Here is a 19,261-nt window from a genome sequence, read left to right on the forward strand (position 1 = left end):
CACCATAAAATATAAAAAAAATCAATTAAAATCTAGAACAAATTTCAGCAATTTCTATTAATTCATATAAATATAGTTCCATCATAATTCTCATTAATATAAATTTATTTTCCTATATATATATATATATATATATATATATATATATATACCCTGAGGGTATACTTCTCCTCCAAGTCGGGCGTACCCTCTACTGACAATATATAAAATAATTGATACCAAACCAATTCAAACACCAAAGCAAGCGACATAAAATCACTAAACACATAAAAGTTGATGTGTATATGTATATATAAATGTACATGAGATCATACTAAACCACACAAGATAAAAGTCATATTATTCTAACAATTCAAAATCAATACAGAAAGAAAATTGTAAACACAAATAGCATAACAAAAATCCAAACTCGAGTGAGATCGACAGTCAGGACCTATGACCGACACAATACATTCTCTATCTGCTAACCTGAAAGTCAAGGAAAAGTAAAAGGTAATGAGTACAATAGCTCAATGGGTATAAGAAGATAGTGCATGATACTATATATAAGGAGATCAAAGGATGCAGTCTCAGATAGTAATACTTACTACTAAAATAAAAGTACCGATATAAAACCATCTACTAAACAAACCATAACCAACAACGCAACCCTTCACTGACCTGCTCCACCAGGTATAGTCAATAAATTGGGAGTACATACAGTACATCCAAAAACCACCTGCATAAACTCAACACATAACAAGGATATAATAAACATATAACAAGTCCCGACCACACTCAACAATATGTTACCACGAATAAGTCTCGTGGGTAGTCAGGGTATCCACTATCCACGGGCGACAATGCAAGCTACCACCATCTGGTCTAGTGGGCAGATAGGACAAGGTAGCTATCTAGCTACTTAACTACTGACTGCTACGACAATATACACTACCACTAACTGTTCTAGTGGATAGTTAGAGCATATAAATGTCATTGTCAATGGACGACAATACATGCTATCTCTACCTGGTCTAGTGGGCAGACAAGACATATAGCTATCTAGCTATAGACTCCATGCGACAATATATGTACGCTACCACTATCTAGTCTAGTCGGCAGTTCAGAGATAAATGTATACACACAATAATAATCAAATCAGTTGAAATAATCACATCCAAAGGTAAAGCTCTACAAGCTACACTATGATATCGCAAACATAACGACACAAGTATAAATAGCAATAAATGGCATGGATAGCAATGAGAATACATGAATATCAAATAGACTAAATGTAAGGACAAGCAATAAAGTATCAGCTCAAGCAGCAAATAGAGTGGAGTCAATAATCATTAATGAATAATGATCAGTTAACTTTATTATCTCAGGGGGCGTTTGGTTCTTTCCTAGAAATAGGAATCGGAATGAGAATCATAGTGTTGTGTAATAGGAATGAGTATGAGTATGGATATCACTCTTAAAAGCAATGTTTGGTTAGTTGAATATTTTCTCTCAGAATAAATTAAATTTTTTTTAACCCTTAAAGAAAAATAAGAGAAAAAATTAGATGTGAAAGAAAGTTTAATATGAGAAAAAAATATGATGAGAGAGAATGATGAGAGAGAAAGTATGATGGGAAAGAATGAAGAGAGAGAAAGTATGATGAGAGAAAATAAGGAAAGAGAGTGTGATGGGAGAGAGCATGATGATAAAAGATGAGAGAGAAAATATGATGAGAGAAAAAAATATGATGAGAGAGGATGAAGAGAGAGAAAGTATAATGAGAAAAAATGAAGAGAAAGAGTGTGATGGGAAAGATTGAGGAAAGAGAAAGTATGATGAGAGAGAAAGTGTGATGAGAAAAAATAGGAAAGTGGATGTGATGGGAGAGATTGAGGAGAGAGAAAGTATAATGAGAGAGAAAGTGTGTTGAAAAAAAGGGAGAGAGTATGATGGGAGAGATTGAGGAGAGAGAAAGTGTAATGAGATAGAAAGCATAATGAAATAGAAAGTGTAATGAGATAGAAAGCATGATGAAAGAGAAAGTGTGATGAGAAGAAAGAGAAACGAGAGTATGATGTGAGAGATTGAGGAGAGAGAAAGTATGATGAGAGAGAAAGTGTGATGAGAAAAAAAAAGAGAAGAGAGTGTGATGGAAGATATTAAGGAGAGAGAAAGTGTGATGAGAGAGAAGGGTGATGAGAAAAAAAAGAAAGAAAATGTGATGAGAGAGAACAAGGAGAGAGAAAGTGATATGAAAGAATAAATAAATAAATATATTTTGATATTTGATATTAAGGGGGGAAATTTTAGTTTTGGGTCGAGGGTATTTTTGGAATAAGAGAATATTTTGATTGTTGAAAATAGAGTAATGACTCATTAAAAGAGGGAGACATAGGAATGAGTCATTTCCCAATTATAAGGATTCATTCCCTTATTTGTATTTCCATTCTTATAATTCAAACATCAACAATGGCAATCAATGATTATTATTACCATTCCCTATTCTTATTCCCCTAAACCAAACGCCCCCTCAATCTATTGATTTAATCCATCTACACATTAATCAACAATAGGTTTCCAACCAAGACTTAGCTCATACCTGATCCCCAACCAGGACTTAGATGCCTAGATCCATTAGGACTTGATAACTGATTGGTTCACAACCAGGACTTTAACTCATGTCAAGTATCCTACATCTATAAACTTGACACAACTAGTTAAATCACAACTAACCTAACTTTAACTTTAATCATATATCAAAATTCTAAATTAAATATTATGCTACCTGCACCAACAACTATCTTCTTGGCCTCATGGAAGGTTAGACCATACCGTCCACCTCTACATTAACTTCCCCAGGATGTCGTCACTACAAGCCTTGGAATTTACGATATAATGCAGTGCATTTGCTCCCCGGTCTCCACTCTCTACCTAGACTAGGCCACCTCTACTATACTAAGAAAGCATGACTCCGAGTCACCAGCCGGATTATAATCGAGCATGCTCTCGCACCTTTATATTCTAAACTCCCGAGCATCCAACCGAGTTATAAGTGAGCATGCTCATGCACCTTTATATCCCAAACCCCTGAGCCTCCAGTTGGGTTATAAGTAAGTATGCTCTTGTGCCTTCAAGCTCCAGACTCCCAAGCCATTAGCAGGGTTATAAGCAAGCATGCTCTCGTACCTTTATATTCCTGACTCCCGAGCCACAGGGCAGGTTATAAGCGAGCATGCTCTTGTTCCTTCAAATTCCAAACTCCCAAGTCATCGGTTGGGTTATAAGCAAGCATACTCTCACGCCTTTGTATTCCAGACTCCCGAGTCATCGATGGGGTTAAAAGCAAGTATGCTCTCACGTCTTTATATTCCAGACTCCTAAGCCACTAGCCGGGTTATAAGCGAGAATTCTCTCATGCCTTTATATTCCAGACTCCTGAGCTTCCAGCGGGGTTATAAGTGAGCATGCTCTCGCGCCTTGATATTCTAGACTCTCAAGTTTCCAAGCGGGTTATAAGTGAGCATGCTCTCGCACCTTCAAATTCCAAACTCTTGAGCATTCAGCTAGGTTATAAGCAAGCATGCTCTTGTGCCTTTATATTCCAAACCCTTGAGTCATCGATCGGGTTATAAGTGAGTATGCTCTCACGCCTTTATATTCCAAACTCTCAAGCCACTGGTCGTGTTATAAGCGAGCATGCTCTTGCGTCTTTAAATTCCATATTTCCGAGCCTCCGAGCAGGTTATAAGCGAGCATGCTCTCAAGCCTTCAAATTCTAGACTCCCAAGCCTCCAGCCGAGTTATAAGCGAGCATGCTCTCGTGCCTTCAAATTCCAGACTCCTGAGCATCTGATCGGGTTATAAGTGAGCATGCTCTTGCGCCTTTCTATTCCAAACTCCTGAGCCTCCATCCGAGTTATAAGCGAACATTCTCTTGTGTCTTTATATTCCAGACTCCTTAGCCTTTGGTAGGGTCATAAGCGAGCATGGTATTGCGCCTTCAAATTCCAGACTCCCGAGCCTCTGACCGGATTATAAGTGAGCATGCTCTCGTGTCTTCAAATTCCAAACTCCCGAGCCATTAGCTGGGTTATAAGCAAGCATGCTCTCGTACATTTAAATTTTGAACTCCTAAATTCCAGCCCAGGTTCTAATTATAAAGGGTTCCATTATATTAACCGGCCTGGGAATTCCTTTTGATATCATCTCTCCCGGTTTAATATTTAGTCCGATAATCAATTATGAAGGATCCATTCAGAGGTCATATCATAAGTATATTGAGGGATTATAGCCATCCGGCTTGGTCATTCTGCCCGGAGTCAACATCTCACCCAGCATATTATGCAACCCGAAGATTCCTTCTTAAACAATTCATTCACTTTGTCTGATTATTCAGATTGGCGTTATTATCCCACCTAGTCTATTATGCGGATTGATAAATAGTTCATAAAGAAGGCACACAAAATTTATTTTACAAGAAAAATTGGAAGTTTTGAGGATATATAAGAAAACAGGTGTGATTTAACAATGTTTAATGCGCATCTTGACATTTAATATCTGTTCCTTTCAACAATTACAACCATGAAAATATAACATGAAAAATATTAGTCGAATTTGCTCAAGAGGTCCTTCAGAAGCTCTTTGAGGAGTCGATGACGGTCTATGGATCGTCGAGGAGGTTCTGTTGATAGATAGTCACTCTCCCGTAATTGTTGAACAACTCCTCTAACTGCATGGGAGAGTGTTCTCGAAATCCGCTTAGCGAATTTTTTACCAAATTCGAGGGAATCGAGATGAACCCTCCATCTAACCTTAAAACGCTTGTCCTCCTCGGCCGTGTACGTTTCTAGCTCAGCCTTTGTAGAGTTTAATTAAGCTTATAGTGATTCCAACCAGGCTGCTTATATATCCAGTTTCCTCTGTTGCTCTAATATCAATAAGTCCTTGGATGATAACTCCTTGGCCTGTCCAGAAGATCCAAAAATATAAACGTGTCTCAACTCCTCTAGCAGAGCAATTTTCTGTGCCAGGTCAGAAACGACCCTGACCCTCATAGCGTTTTTTGCTCGGAGCTTGGATTTGCTAGTCTGTAGTAATATTTTCAATCTTTTCTTGTCCATCTGTTGAGAGTCCAACAATTGTTGGGATTCCTTCAAGGTCTACCCCATACTTAAGAGAAGTCCGGCCTGAACCTTCACTTCTTGCAAATTAGCAGTCTCGGTACTTGGATCAGATATGGTAACTTCTAACTCCTATATTTGTTCTCTCATGATTTTGTTAGCCCGCTCTAAGTCCACAGTCAGTTGGCTTAAATGCAACCCAAAAGCATAAAGCTGAAAAGGAACAACAATGAGGTTTTAATTGATAAGATAAGCTAAGTTAAGAGTTTACCGTAATAGCATTTTGAGTGTGTTCATCCGCGCACGTCGACACAGTGGACCCTTTTGACTGTCCATGTGCTTTCACCCAATATTTGGCTAATGAGCCATTTAGCTTCAGTACCCATAGGAAGATGAGGCAATGATCCCTAATCCTTGTTGAGATGGTAATCCGTAGGATTGTTTGAAGTACTGATGGGGGGGTAGTTTGAGAGTTGGGCATTGAACGGGGAGCTCCAAAAGCCCTTGGCGACACTGAATGAACGGACGGGGAGGGTTCTGGTATTGTCACAATCGACTCAAAATCCTGCGCGACTACAAAGTGTGTGAGTGTAGAATCGATCGACCTCGTAATAGATATTTGCCTCAAACTCCCTAATGTGGTGAAAGGAAGCTTAAAGCCTGCAGCGATGCCAGCCGAGCAAGTAAGGGCTCCAATGTTGTCTCGATCTATTTAGAAGTCTATGTGACCTCACCAGGCACAAGTGTAATACTGGTCGGCTTCATAACAAGTTTAGATCGACCACACTTTGGTGGCATGGGCCATTTTCCTCAAACAGAAAAAGCCTCGGTCATATCAATTGAAGTTCGCTCGGCCAGAGTTGCTCAGGTAGATTCAAATTCTCTAATTGGAGCCTTTTGCACTTAAACGTGAGGGGAGTATCTGAATCAAAGAAAGTAGAAGAGGAGGTTTCTATAGGAAGATCTAGGGGTGGAAGGTAGCCAACAGAGGATAAGGTTTGCTCGATTTTGCGCTCCTTTAGTAGAACTTCACCCAATTGGTTCAGAGTGTCCTCCGTTATCCGAGTATTTTTTAAAAAGAAATGTCAGGGTAATAGCCTCCGCTATAAAAATAAGTAAATACTATGAGAAAAGTCTTTATAAATAACTAAGGAGAATAAAAATTTCTTACCAACATTGGAGCTTATAGGAGTAAGTCTAAAAACGTATACCAAGCCTTCTATAGTCAGCTCGGGTAGACTGAACTTCCAACCTCTCAACTTCTTCAAGGCCTTGCATAGGGCCGGATCAATGTGGATATTGCCCAAGTCCGGGATAATGAGAAGGTGTTGCTGCCATGTTGTTGGAAAAGACAAAGAAGTTAGGAGTCGAATGAAGAAGTATTTGTTTCTCCACTTGCCCTGAGATGGGATCCTATCAAATAGAGTTGCCTTAGGACGAGGGAAGAAATGGAACAAGCCATCTGTCACTTGTTGAGGGTAAAAGTAATGATGAAATAAGCAAGGAAATAAAGGGACGCCAAGTAGACAGAAAACAATAGCGACACTGCTTAGGATACGAATGGCATTTGGAACAAGTTGATTAAGTGGAATACCGAAGTATTGGTTAATAGCGACAAAGAAAGGGTGGATAGGGAAGAGAAGCCTCGTTACAACTTGCTCCTTAAAAATGACACTTTTGTTGGGAGGAAGATGGGGATGATCTTGGCCCCTGGGTATGACTACATAGGTGGTAAGCCCGTAGTTGAAATGGAGGTCATCGACGTCGACAACATGAAGGTCTAAGGAATAGAGTGTGTACCTTGCGCTATCCTCAGCCATTTTGAGAAAGAAGATGACGAGAATGAAGAATGTGGGAGCAACGAAGAAGGAGAAGAAGTGAATGCGCTAAGGCTCTCGAGAATTTCTTATGAAATCCCTCAAAAGGTACTTTTTGAGCATTTTTGAGTAGGGTCATCGGATCATAACAGTAAAAAGGTGGGCTAAATTTCAGACTGTAGGATGATAAGATGAATTGGTCGGTATGTGGAAAAGTGTACACTGATAATAATATGTGTATACACGTGTTACCAATAGGGGGCGCGTGTTTGTAACTGATGTGATAGGTACTTCACCTGAAACATCGACGGATTTACTGAGGTAAACTTTGATTTTTGCACAAACCCCTAGGGAAGCCCGATCGATCCTACACTCGATCGAGTTTCTAAAAGCTCCCCAAGAGGGCAATGAGTGAGACAATAATCGAAAGGTTGACCGGATTCGTTCTAAACTAGTTTTAACCCCGAACGGAGTTAATACCGAACGAATCTCATCCCGACTGGTCCTAAATATTGTCACCCTTAACTAAATAAGCATTATTTGTCAGAGTCCGTCCGACCTTAAAGTTCGGATGAACTTGACTGTGAAATATTTCTAAAAAGGTGTTGCACCTCTCTAACTAGTCGTCATCTTATTATACCTCATCCAAACTTTGGCCCAGATAAATTTACGTTGTCCTTAATTTATTACTCACATTCAAAAAAAGCAACAGTTATTAGACAACCAAACATTAGAGTGAAAATAGAAGATAAATTTAATAAAAACTTCACTATACATATGGTAAATGTAAACATTAAATTCTGGTTCATTAACTAAAAGTAGAAAGGAAGACAAAGTAAATCATAGTAAATTTGGAAACAAGTCGGGCGGACGATTCTGGAGTAATTTCTTGCGGTCAAGGAGCGAGCGGGAGGCTAAGAGGCCAGGTAGTCACTCTCCCTTAGTCACTCCACCGCACCATTCACCCCAAGAAGAAAAACTTTGTTGATGGAGCTGGCGATAGGCGTGTTGAAGTCGCGTGATTGAAGGAGGGCCCTTTTCTTTTTTTTTTCAAATCTCTTGTCCTCCCCCGCCTGATAGGTTGCCAACTCCGCTCGTGTGACCATTAATTCGACCGAGAGACCCGCCCACTCATATTCTTTGGTAGATAATGTGGTCTGGGAGATCGCTAGGTCTAAGCACAGGGAATTCCGCTCAGCATTTCGAGCCGCCAACTCAAACTCTTTGCTAGCTAGCTCGGTGTCATATGTAACTTTTAACTCCTTTAGCTAAGTGAAAAGATGTTCGACCTCTGTAGTTTTCCTATCTAACTCCGCCTTTGCTTTTTCCTGGAAAGTTATTTCCAAGCGAAGTTTAGCTTCAAAGGTCTCCAGGGCAGTCTTCAATTTGGTTGATTTCTCGAGCTCAGTTTTTGCCAAACCCTAGCTTCTTGAAGCCGAATCTCTAGCTCGCTCAGCCGATTGGAAGAATGCATGGAAGCAGCTTCAAAAATGCGCTGCCTCAAGGATTCATTTTCCTGAGCCAAGGTGGACAATTACTGTGCAAGGCTTATCTCGATCACCCAACACTAGAAGACAAACAACGTTTGAAACATCCAATATGAGAAACAATAAATAAAATTATATTACCTTGGTCAGTTCATATGAGTATTCATTAGCCAGCTCCACAGAAGTAAGCTTGCTGGTTTCCTGCATCCTTCCAGGCATCTGTTAAATGACTCCTCGGTAGTATTTGAGCAGTAGGTGAATGGGTAGTCAGTGGAGAAACTACGGTCAGGAGAATAGTAAGTCAAAGATGGTTGAAAATTAGTAAGGCCTCCTTGGTGCAACAGAAGTAGAGATCGGAAAGGTCCTCGCATGAGGAGTCATGCGAGGGACAGAGGCCAGAGAGCTACCCAACGGAGAAATGGCCTCTTATGCTTGGGTGGTTGCCAGCGTTGGACTAGCAGAAAAAAGGGAGAACAAGGTCCGCTCGGAAGATTGCTCTTGCTCCTCCCGAATAGGATCTTCCCTGGCAGGAGAGAGATGCAGGGAGGGCGCTTTAGTGAAAGGCGCTCACCCTTCAGGGACTTGGGCATGTACAAGCTTGCGTCTTTTGTGCCTCCTCTGTAGGGTGGCCTCCGCTTCTGTAGGAGAATCCTCAAACACCACAAAAGGATTGGGAGATAACTCCCCAAAGGTAGTGGTCGCGCTGGGTTCGGCTGTCCGACTACCGGAGGCTCCACTAGAAGGGACAGCCGGTTGAGCAGCACGCTCATCTAACAGTGTCTACTCCTAAGCAAGGAGCTTCTCTTCCTCAAGTTAATCTCCTCAGCAACCAAGGCTTCAAAGATGGTGTTCACTGCATAAAATAAAAATTACCTTAGAAGTGATAATGAAATGACCAAGTTATCAAAATATACTAAAAGAGTAGGGAAGCTTCTTTCGAATGGGGCTTAAACCAAACAATTACAGAAGGCCTTCGGGCAGCCATTTGTGAATTTTAAAACGTTGACCGCTCAACTTAGCGAAGTGTGAGATGAAAGTCGGGTTGCGCTTATAATTTCCAATGTTCGGAAGAGGAGGAAGGGAGGACTGTTATTCGGTAGACCAAGTGGTAGGTTCAGGCATCTCAATAAAGAAGAAGCGAGATTTCCATCCCTTGTTCGAGGAAGACATGTCCTCGAAGAAAATTGATTTTGGGAGAGATTGGAAAAGAAAAATCCCAGGCTTCGATTTTTTAGGGTATGAAAACAGAAAAATATTGTGTGGTGTAAGAGGGATGCCGAACAGGCGGAACAACATGAATATTTCACATATATATCGAAAGGTGTTTTGGGCAAATTATTATTAAGGAACATTAAACTATTGGCTCACCTCCAACATGAACGGAGGAATGGGAAAGCGCAGACCGGCTACTAACTGGTCCTTAAAGAAAGTGATGTGGTTAGCAAAAGGATGATGAGGACGGGCATCAGGGGAAGGGATGACGATGTGTTAACTCTTGGGGATTTCATATTGAGAACGGATATAAGCTCTATCATAATCATCAAAATACGAGCAAGTAAGAGTATACCAAGGGGCGAAAGATTCTTTACTAGACCACTTAGGGTAGAAAAGAGAAGAAGTTTGCAGAAAAGGGTTCGCCAAAGAAGAAAATCGAAGAAGACGAAAGGCAAAGTGTAGGGATTTTGTGCCATTTAAAATTTTTTACAAGGTATCACTTAATTTTCTATGTTCAATCAAAATATTGTGCATGCAGCAAACCATCAGATCTGCATGAGGAGAAATGTTGTTGGTCCGTACGAAGAACGTGTGTTAGAAACCATTTCAAAAAACGAGGAGTGGTGCCACGTGCCATCCAACTCTTATTTTATTTTATTTTTTGTCCCCAGGGCATAGCACAGCTGGGGGCGCATGGTTTCGTGGCCGAAAGGTCCCGGGTTCGATCCTCAGGGTGTCATTGCCTGGGGTTAGCATCCCGGCTATGCGCTTTCAGCTGTGTACCTACATTTACCTCCCTCCATATCCGTGGGACCGGCTCTAGGGGGGTCGCTGATGTGGCGATTCCACATTTTTTTTTTTTATAAATAGGCATTGATGATGGAGGTGACAACAAAATCATTCCACTATCAAAACGTCTCTCCGCGCGTCCTCGATATTCCCTTCTGAACACACCTCTAACAGACAATTTTTGAAAAAAAGATTACTAAATGTCCAAGGCACAAAGGAAAACCAGAATTTTCCAGACGACTCTAGTAAAAGGGGCGAGCGGACGAAAAATCGAACTTTGGTCCAGTCAGTCAGCTACACCTCCTTTGACTATATTTGAAGGGGAGGCTAGTAATACAGGTTGTAATGAGCAGACCGAGAAGATGACGTGGCTGTCAAGGTCAAGGCAACGTGGCGGTCAAGGTTAAGGCGACGTGACGGTTAAAGTCAAGATGACATGACAGTCAAAATCTAGGGAAGAGAGCATTCCCCACCTGACTTGAATGTTCGCCTAACAGTAAGGCTTTCAGGTCCAGCTCGACCAAATTGCAAGCCGTTCGAGAGAAGGTCGACCGACCCTTACGCCGATCGAATATAAGGGGTTTAGTACTTTACTCTTGAACTAAAAAGATAGCTGCCCGACCGAGTTTAAAGACGGTCGGCCTTACAGGCCAGCTGGAATGTCTGACCCACCTCGCAATCGATTAGCCATGGGCCTGGTTAGAATAATGGTTGGTCTCTCTAATTCTCACAAATCTCTCTATGCATGCCTGACCAAATAAAATGCTAGTCAGACTTGAGGCACTTAGCCTTATAAATCTCTCTATACATGTCCGGCCAAAAAAAGGTCGGCCAAGCTTGAGGCACTTAACCTCATAAATCTCTCTATGTATACTCGACCAAATAAAGGTTGGTTGGGCTTAATGCGCTTAGCCTCATAAATCTCTCTATGCATGCCCAGCAAAATAAAGGTCAGCTGGGATAAGGTGCTTAACATCTTAAATCTCTCTATGCAGGCCTAGCTAAATAAAAGGTCGGCCGGGCCTAAAGAACTCGGCTTCGTATTGATTCCCAAATGGATTTCCAACATGCACAGTTCATCATACGACTTCTTGAACATATTTCCAGCACGTCTAATGTATCATATTATTTGTCAAATAGATCGCTAATACCATGCAGAATATAACTGAGCAGCTTAACGCAAGGACAGACATAAAGGCAACCAGCTTAGGGGTTGGCCTAGATATGCTCAACCAACAACATGAGCAGAGACTGTAGAATTTAACTAAGCAACTTAATGCAAGGATATGCATAAAGACGATCGACCTTATGGGCCAGTCGGAATACACTCAACCGATAACATGAGTAGAAAATTCTGACGATATGTCAGAATAATAACCACCTATCAAAGAATATTCTACTAATACTTTTTTCAAGGACTATTGTGTCTCTCATCAACCAACCACTTATGACAACATATTCCTTTAAGGGTCTCAGTAATGACATAAGTTATAAACGATAAAAGAGGTACACATACGGATAAATGGAAGATTTCTCAGACAATTATTGTATATTGCGTAGGTTGTATACTTTTCATTCCCTAACAACCTTTAACATTCCTAATCACCTCATAATTGTGAAGGTTATGAAAAGTGATATATAAAGAGAGGTTCTCTCCGTTGGTGAGATACATTTTCTAAACATCTGAAGCTTATTCTCCCGCACAAATTCTTTACTATTCTTCTTTCACCCGTCCGAAACTATACTAACTTGAGCGTCGAAAGACCTTCGCCAAAGACCCCTTAGTTTCTCGGCACTGACGTTTAATTGGCTTGTTTCTGTATATACAAGATCGAAAGGAAGTTTTTCTGTGGAGCAAAAAATCTTTTCTCAATCAACAACCACACCACCATACACACCGCACAATCTCTACCGTTTTCAGATAGGATCAATAATAATAAAATTGTATACAGTATTTCAACAACAGTTATGAAGCATGAAACAATGAAAGTAAAATAACAAACCATTTAAAAACATAAAAATCTGGAGTAAAAATAAGAAACCCTAATTTTAAATGAATCAAATTGGCTTTCATGTCTCGAGTTAGACGCTTCAACCAAACGATTCAATCAAATTCTGAAACACTTTCACAATCATAACCCCCACAATTAATGAGCTTAGTTCATTTTGGGCAATAATCAACATTGTTTTGCCTAATCTCCGTGTAAATTAGTGTAAGATATTATAATTAATGTAAGTTGATACATGAACGCCTTGAAGGTTCTACTAGCTACAAACAACCCAAAGACTCACAGGTTGGCTCTGTTTGTTCATAACGGAGAATGCATAACAGTATCTGACTCAGGAAGAAGCTCCATGTACTGGAAGTTGTTCAATATCTTGGCGCTGTATTGATAATTAAAGAGTCAATTTTAAGACATGTTCAGTGCTCAAATGAAGAATGAATCAACACATAAACGACTTATACCTCCGCCAATCGTTGCTTCAGGTAGTTTCTCAATCGAATACCTGTGTCTTGTAATGTACATGATAGGCACTCCGGGAATCTGTTTAAGCCTTGCACTTTTTAGAGCTTAGTAATAGGGTAAAACAATACTGCAAAAACAATTTTACGCCTATACCTTGCGTATCCTTCGCTTCAAGTCTCTATCGCATGTTGCAACAATATAGCATTTATGCTGTACATGATAAGGTGGAATCCTCAATACAAGAAGATAAAAAGGGTGGAGAATATAAAAGCTAGAAAACAGTTAAGGATATTAAAGCCAGGAGAGGTTTCCAATAAGATGATCAATTTTATAAAAATTTATAGAAACAGTAACTTTCTGCAGGACAGATTGGTGAGACTTTAGAAACACATTTTGGCATATCAAAGATCTCTAATAAGAGCACAGATGAATGGCAATATCCTCGTCTATCTATAAAATACCAGATCCCGAAGCCAATCCAATCCTTAAACACTGGAAATGCCAGGTTTGAAATAGTTGAATTGGTTGACAAGATAAAACAGGATAAACCGAAAGGATGGTTCAATCTGACTCAGACCCAATGTTGCAGTAACGCCAAGGAAATTGATAAAACTTAGCTAAACAAGTCAGCAGTAAACTTAGACAGGACAAGATATTGGTCAATATGGGCTCAGTGCCTGAGCCAAATACTACAAAATTTAACAAATAACTGAAACATTTGATGAACTTTTAGAAAAAGTAAGCAAGTGGAAATTGGTGTTTACAAGAATATGTATCGGAACTTGCAACTATGCACAAACACAACAAGAAGATAACAATTAACAAGTCCAGGAAATAATATCGCTAAAAATTGAGAGGTTTAAGTGTTATAAATTAGTTTGTTGCAAACCTGAGTAACCCTGTCAACGATGCAATCATCAGCATAAGTCCCTTTATGTGTGCATGGTAACCTATCAAATCTAGGATCTTTGGCAATCCTGTAAAAGAAAAAAAATATATACATCTAATTAACCATTAAATAGTAAAATTGAATTATATATTTTATGAAATTGATGAAGAAAAAAAAGAAGTTACCTTAAAGCCACACGATACTTCTGTCCCAACTTTTCAAGCTCAGCCATAACACAATCCGTGATGCATGGAGTGCCTATAGTACAAGCATGAGTGAAACAATTTCTTTATAAAATAGATAAAGGTGCTAAGATGACCCAAATAATCCTCCTACAAACAAAATAGGAAGGCACGGTCCTCATCTAAAAGACAACTTACATTTAGCATAGAGGCAATCCATCATGCCTTTCTCCAAATCCAACTAGAACCATTAAGAAAGCAATCAGCAAAGATAACAAATAAAGAAAAATATCATGTATTCTATAGGAATAAGACCCCTTACAAACATAGCATGAAATTAAGATTTGCAAAGATGAAGTTCAGCATTTTCATACATGTTTCTACGGCTATCACAAACATTCTTGAAGAGCCAACACACATCATCTATAGGAAAGAAATTATCGAGCAGTGGACATTTTGATTAATAAATAATACATGAATAAACTGTACTTCAACAAGGTTCTGATAGATATTTCTACTGAATGAAAAGTTAGCAAAATTAACAATACTAATTTCTCCAGACACCTAGTAGTCTCAGCTAGAATGGCCATTATATACAATACATTTATATTTAGGTCGGTAAATGAACCAAACATTCGTGAACAAGCTTGGTGTTTGGCATGGTAAGAGCTTATTTATGTTCGTTAAATATACACAAAATCAATTAAATAAACAAGCTTGAATAGCTCATTAAACTAAACAAACAAGCTTGAACACATAAGTATTCATCTCATTAATGTTCGTAAACAACGTTCGTGAACAATGTTCACGAACTATGTTCATTAATAAAACTCTTATCAATATGTTAAATAAACAAAAAATAATAATAACAATAATAAATAAATAAGTTTGAATTATCAAGCTTAATAACCAATAAAACAAGTAAAAGTTTCAAACAATCAAACGAGCTTGAATTAAGAGCTCGATAATATCTAAACGAACCAAACTCGAACCAAGCTCAAGCCAAGCTTCAAACAAGCTCAAGCTTATAAAAATTAATCAAGCCAAGCTTGAACAATCATTTCAAAAGCTTAGTTCATTTTAAACTCAACTCAGCTCGGTTACCTTATCAAACAAGCTTGAACACTCCTAAGCTCGGCTCGGCACGTTTACAACCCTAATTATATTTACCATCATTGAATTGAGCAAGCAAATAATTCTCGTTACTTGCAAAAAAGAAATTTTGGCAGTATCAACTAACACAATATCCTCAAGTTTCACCAACCACTATTAAGAACGGATGAAATTCTAATTTAAAATCTCAAGTCGTGCTGAGGTTTCGATCCAGACCAGACGATACAGTTTCGGTATTTTTTAAATATAAAATATATTGACTAAAAATCACAAAATTTAATTTAAATATTATAAAATAAAAAAATTAAAAAAAATAAAAAAAAAAATAAAATATTTTTTTAATATATATATATATATATAATTAATGGGATAATTTTATTAGGCTTTAATTAAACTTATAAAATTTATCTCAATCATAACTAGGAGTTGATTAAAATTATTAACCTATGTTTTTTATTAAAAACTACGTTAAAAATCACTCCTCTTACCTATGTTTCGTTGTTCCACGATGATTGCAGGCACGGGCGCACATGTGGCCTGTGTAATGCGTCGGAACTCATCTCCGGGTTCGCTCAACACACCCGAAAGCATCGTCAAGCCCGCGTGACACATCTAGATGCGTCACGGAGTGCTGACATTGTATTGGTGCTGGTCCGTGGGCGGAATGAGATGTTTTGCCCGTATTGGGTGAAACGACCTAAGATTTTAATCTATGGAATGATAACAAACACTGTCAAGTATGTAAATAATATTAATAACTATATGTAAATAATATTAATAACAAGAAGATAAGAGATAGCATTAGCAAAACAATTAGATTTAATAGGGTGTACAGCAATGACTTCACCATCAGAAATAGGACACTTGGAGAAATGTTGACAATTTAATCCTAGCTTCAAAAAAAGATGGATTAGGATTCAGGTATCTACTTTTTTGATATAAACAAAGAAATATATCTTTTGAGAGAGAGCTTCAGTAAATGTTTGATACACAGCAAGGAGAAGTCCGAGATGAGACTGAGTAAGGTTCTAACATTTATTTGAAAAAGCGAAAAAGACAGAGAGAAACATGGTAGAAGAGAAAAAATAAACAACCGTTTTTAAAAAAATGAAATGGATAAAGAAATTGATAGAAGTGTTGTGAACAAAAAGAGACTAAGATCTCTATGTATAGGCCAAGCGGTGTGTACTGATGGGAGGAGACTATATTTGGTCATTTGTTTATTGCAAGAGAGGGATAAATGTTAGGGGAGATAAGATCAATTTCTAGCATTAGCTTTGAGAGAAGAGACACATAAGAGAAAGAAAATAATAAATCTCACATTAAATCATTCATACAGCATCTCAAAAGCTGAATGAAAAATATAAACTTATCGTTGAATATAGAATCTAATGGTAATTCAACTTCGAAGTTAAGGAGTGTAGATAAAGATGCTTGCTTTGTTGTAACTATTTTTGTCTTCCTCATTTGTCCAATAATGTCATGTCTTATTTTGATTTCAGTGTCCCCATTTTTTTTCTTTTATTTGAAAATGTATTGCATGATTTGATTTTAATTGCAGCACCTTCTTTAATCCAAAAATTAGGCCTTTGCAACATCCCTTTTTGGGATGGTGAGGTGTTGTCCTTGAGGATTAAGTTAGGGACCAATTTCTCTAAAATTGGTTGAGATTATAGACATATTGTTATCGCAAGTGGTGAGGAAAGGAAGGCTATAGGACTTATTCTAGGATAAGGCAAGGGTTCTGTGTTTGTCTTGGTAGCAGTGTAGGAGTTGGTGGGTAGTAACTGTGAGGCCTCATGGTTGTTGATCATAGTATCCGCATTGATCTTGGCATAGACCATATCGGTGCTAACATGCACGAAGTGGTAAACCTGGCTAATGACCTTTCAGACCTTGAGCAAAACATTTCATATATGTTGTTGGTGAAGACAATGGAGATGCATATGTACTTGTCAATTTGGGTCTAGGCAACCAAGCAAGTGCACTCTTGATGAGAAATCAGATGAGTTTAGCACACATTAATCAAGCTCGTCAAGGATCCCAGGCTGTAGTTGGGATAGTCGAACAAGGTGATTGGTGATGTGGAGAGTGATGGATCTTGTATTCTCAATGATGAGGATGCCACTTGGCATGCATTTTACCATGTTCCCTTTGCAACAGGACTTCCAATTGGGAGTGAGGAACATAATGGGAAACTCTAAATACAAACCTTAGAACCTAATCAATTACCAAGTTGAGAAGGGTATAAAGTAGAAAAGGAATAACTTACAGTTATATATAAACAGGATTCCAAAAAAAGCACAAATAACTAAATATTCATGGTGGGATAACTACTGAAAATTGTAAACAAGTACCATCATCCATAAGCCCATCAAAAACTAGGATGTGACACTCTCACTGACACTATGTAAAGAAATCCTCAATTAGTAGTTCATTATTTATCTAGAAGCTCCTCCTGAGATAATTGAGAACAGCATGCACTGAAACTATAAACTAGTTTCTCAACAGAAAACAGAGAGATAGATATGGCCTCAAGCCAACTATCAATCAGAATAATTTTGCTTAAACTGAGAAAAAAAAACTATATTGCCTTTTTTACACATAGCATAGGCATAACCATCATTGAAAGCTATAATGCATAAATGAAAGGCACCTTATTTTGGATAGAGAAGTTAATGAAATTGGTGTCCACAATAACCCTGTAAGGTGGGCAAATAGCAGCGTTGTATGTGAAGACCAATGCGGAGGAAACACCCGGCCTTCAAAACAAGAAGAGAAAAAAATAAAGCAAATAACTGTAGGATGAAAAGACTCATACAGTGAATAACATATGCGTACACATTGCGAGGAAGCTTCTCCTTTTCAAGATCCTTCTTTTTAGGATTCAACACCTCTTCCTTGTACCTAAAATTAAAATTCAGAAATATTATAACATACAAAGAGAACACAACAAGATGAGCTTTTCACTTACTTCCTGAGGGTTTTAGGACCGATAAGCCTCTTTGTGACAGCAAACTTAGGACCTTTCTTCGCTCGCCCCATCACTGGAGTACACAACACAAGCACAAACACAATACAATCAACTCATCTATGAAAAATGAACCACCGAAATCATGAAATGTAAGATAGTAATTAAATAATAAGTGTTATTGGAGAAAAAACCTTATAGAATTTCTAGGAATTTTTCTGAATTTAAACGGAGTCTGTATGATATGATTAAGGGGATGAATCGATTAGGCTTAGAGAATGCCTGTTTGGGGTATCAATTAATTGGGAGTTGATTGATTAAAATTAATCTAGGTATATATAAAATACCTAAGGTTCTTTTATTCCTCTCGTTATCTCCTCCCAACTCCTCTTTTTCTCCCCGAGTTTCTCTACAACACAATCTGTGCAGACAGCACCACCCACTACCCTACCACCGATTGCCAGAAGCTGACGACTGACACCGTGCGCCCTCCTCCTCCCTCTGCCAATGCCCTAGATGCCAGCCGTAGTCGAACACCATCCTGCAGTAGTTTGTCATCGCTGCGCACACCGCATGGTTCTACGATCCACCGCCGGCCAAGTTTCCTTGCTTCTCTCCAAACGTCATTTCCTCCTCTCCACAATCCCGACTCCCGGTTCATCGCAGTGCCTCCGCCTTCACTCGATCGCCACCATCGCCGGCCGATTGCTTGGTGTCGTTGTTACCGGAAGGGGGAAACAACGCAAGGAGGTCTAGAGCTACCCTCCCTCTTGCTTGAGGACCGAAGCAGTAGTTGCTGCCATCTGAGGAGTCATTAATGGCGAATTCATAGCTTCCCTCCCTTGCGCCACTGCTGGACGCCTGCCACCAGAGATCCACCATCGGAGAAGAAGGGGCCAAATAGGGTAAGCCCTTATTTCAATTTATAGGGTTGTGTGAACCTGATTGTCTCAATTTTTGGAATAGAACCTGGATTAACCTTTGGATGTAATTGAATGATTATTAGGTTGAGGGAAATCAACAGATTTAAGCCTTGCTGAGACATAGGCATCCGAACAATGTCCAACCATCGGTGTAAGTCTCCTTCAGTGTTTCTTTCCCTTTGATTTCTATCTTAGATGAGCTATTTTGTTCAGGAGTTTATGTGGATTATTAATTCATGTTGTGCTTCGATTAAATTGGAACATGTGAAGGACGAATTGGATCGGATTAGATCGTGCTAGTCAAT

General features: G+C 39.0%; 1 protein-coding gene across 1 annotated transcript; it reads right to left on the bottom strand.

The window, feature by feature from the left end:
• Nucleotides 1-12,642: 12,642 nt before the first annotated feature.
• LOC121982714 (rRNA-processing protein FCF1 homolog) lies at nt 12,643-18,109 on the bottom strand. Its single transcript, XM_042535815.1, has 9 exons — nt 18,037-18,109; nt 17,904-17,969; nt 17,719-17,824; nt 14,148-14,190; nt 13,953-14,025; nt 13,768-13,855; nt 13,032-13,088; nt 12,878-12,956; nt 12,643-12,795 (listed from the first exon to the last, which is right to left on the bottom strand). The coding sequence occupies exons 1-9, from the start codon at nt 18,105-18,107 to the stop codon at nt 12,782-12,784; spliced, it is 597 nt and encodes a 198-aa protein (XP_042391749.1). The 5' UTR covers nt 18,108-18,109; the 3' UTR covers nt 12,643-12,781.
• Nucleotides 18,110-19,261: the final 1,152 nt, after the last annotated feature.

The sequence above is a fragment of the Zingiber officinale genome, chromosome 5A, assembly GCF_018446385.1.
Source record: "Zingiber officinale cultivar Zhangliang chromosome 5A, Zo_v1.1, whole genome shotgun sequence".
NCBI lineage: Eukaryota > Viridiplantae > Streptophyta > Magnoliopsida > Zingiberales > Zingiberaceae > Zingiber > Zingiber officinale.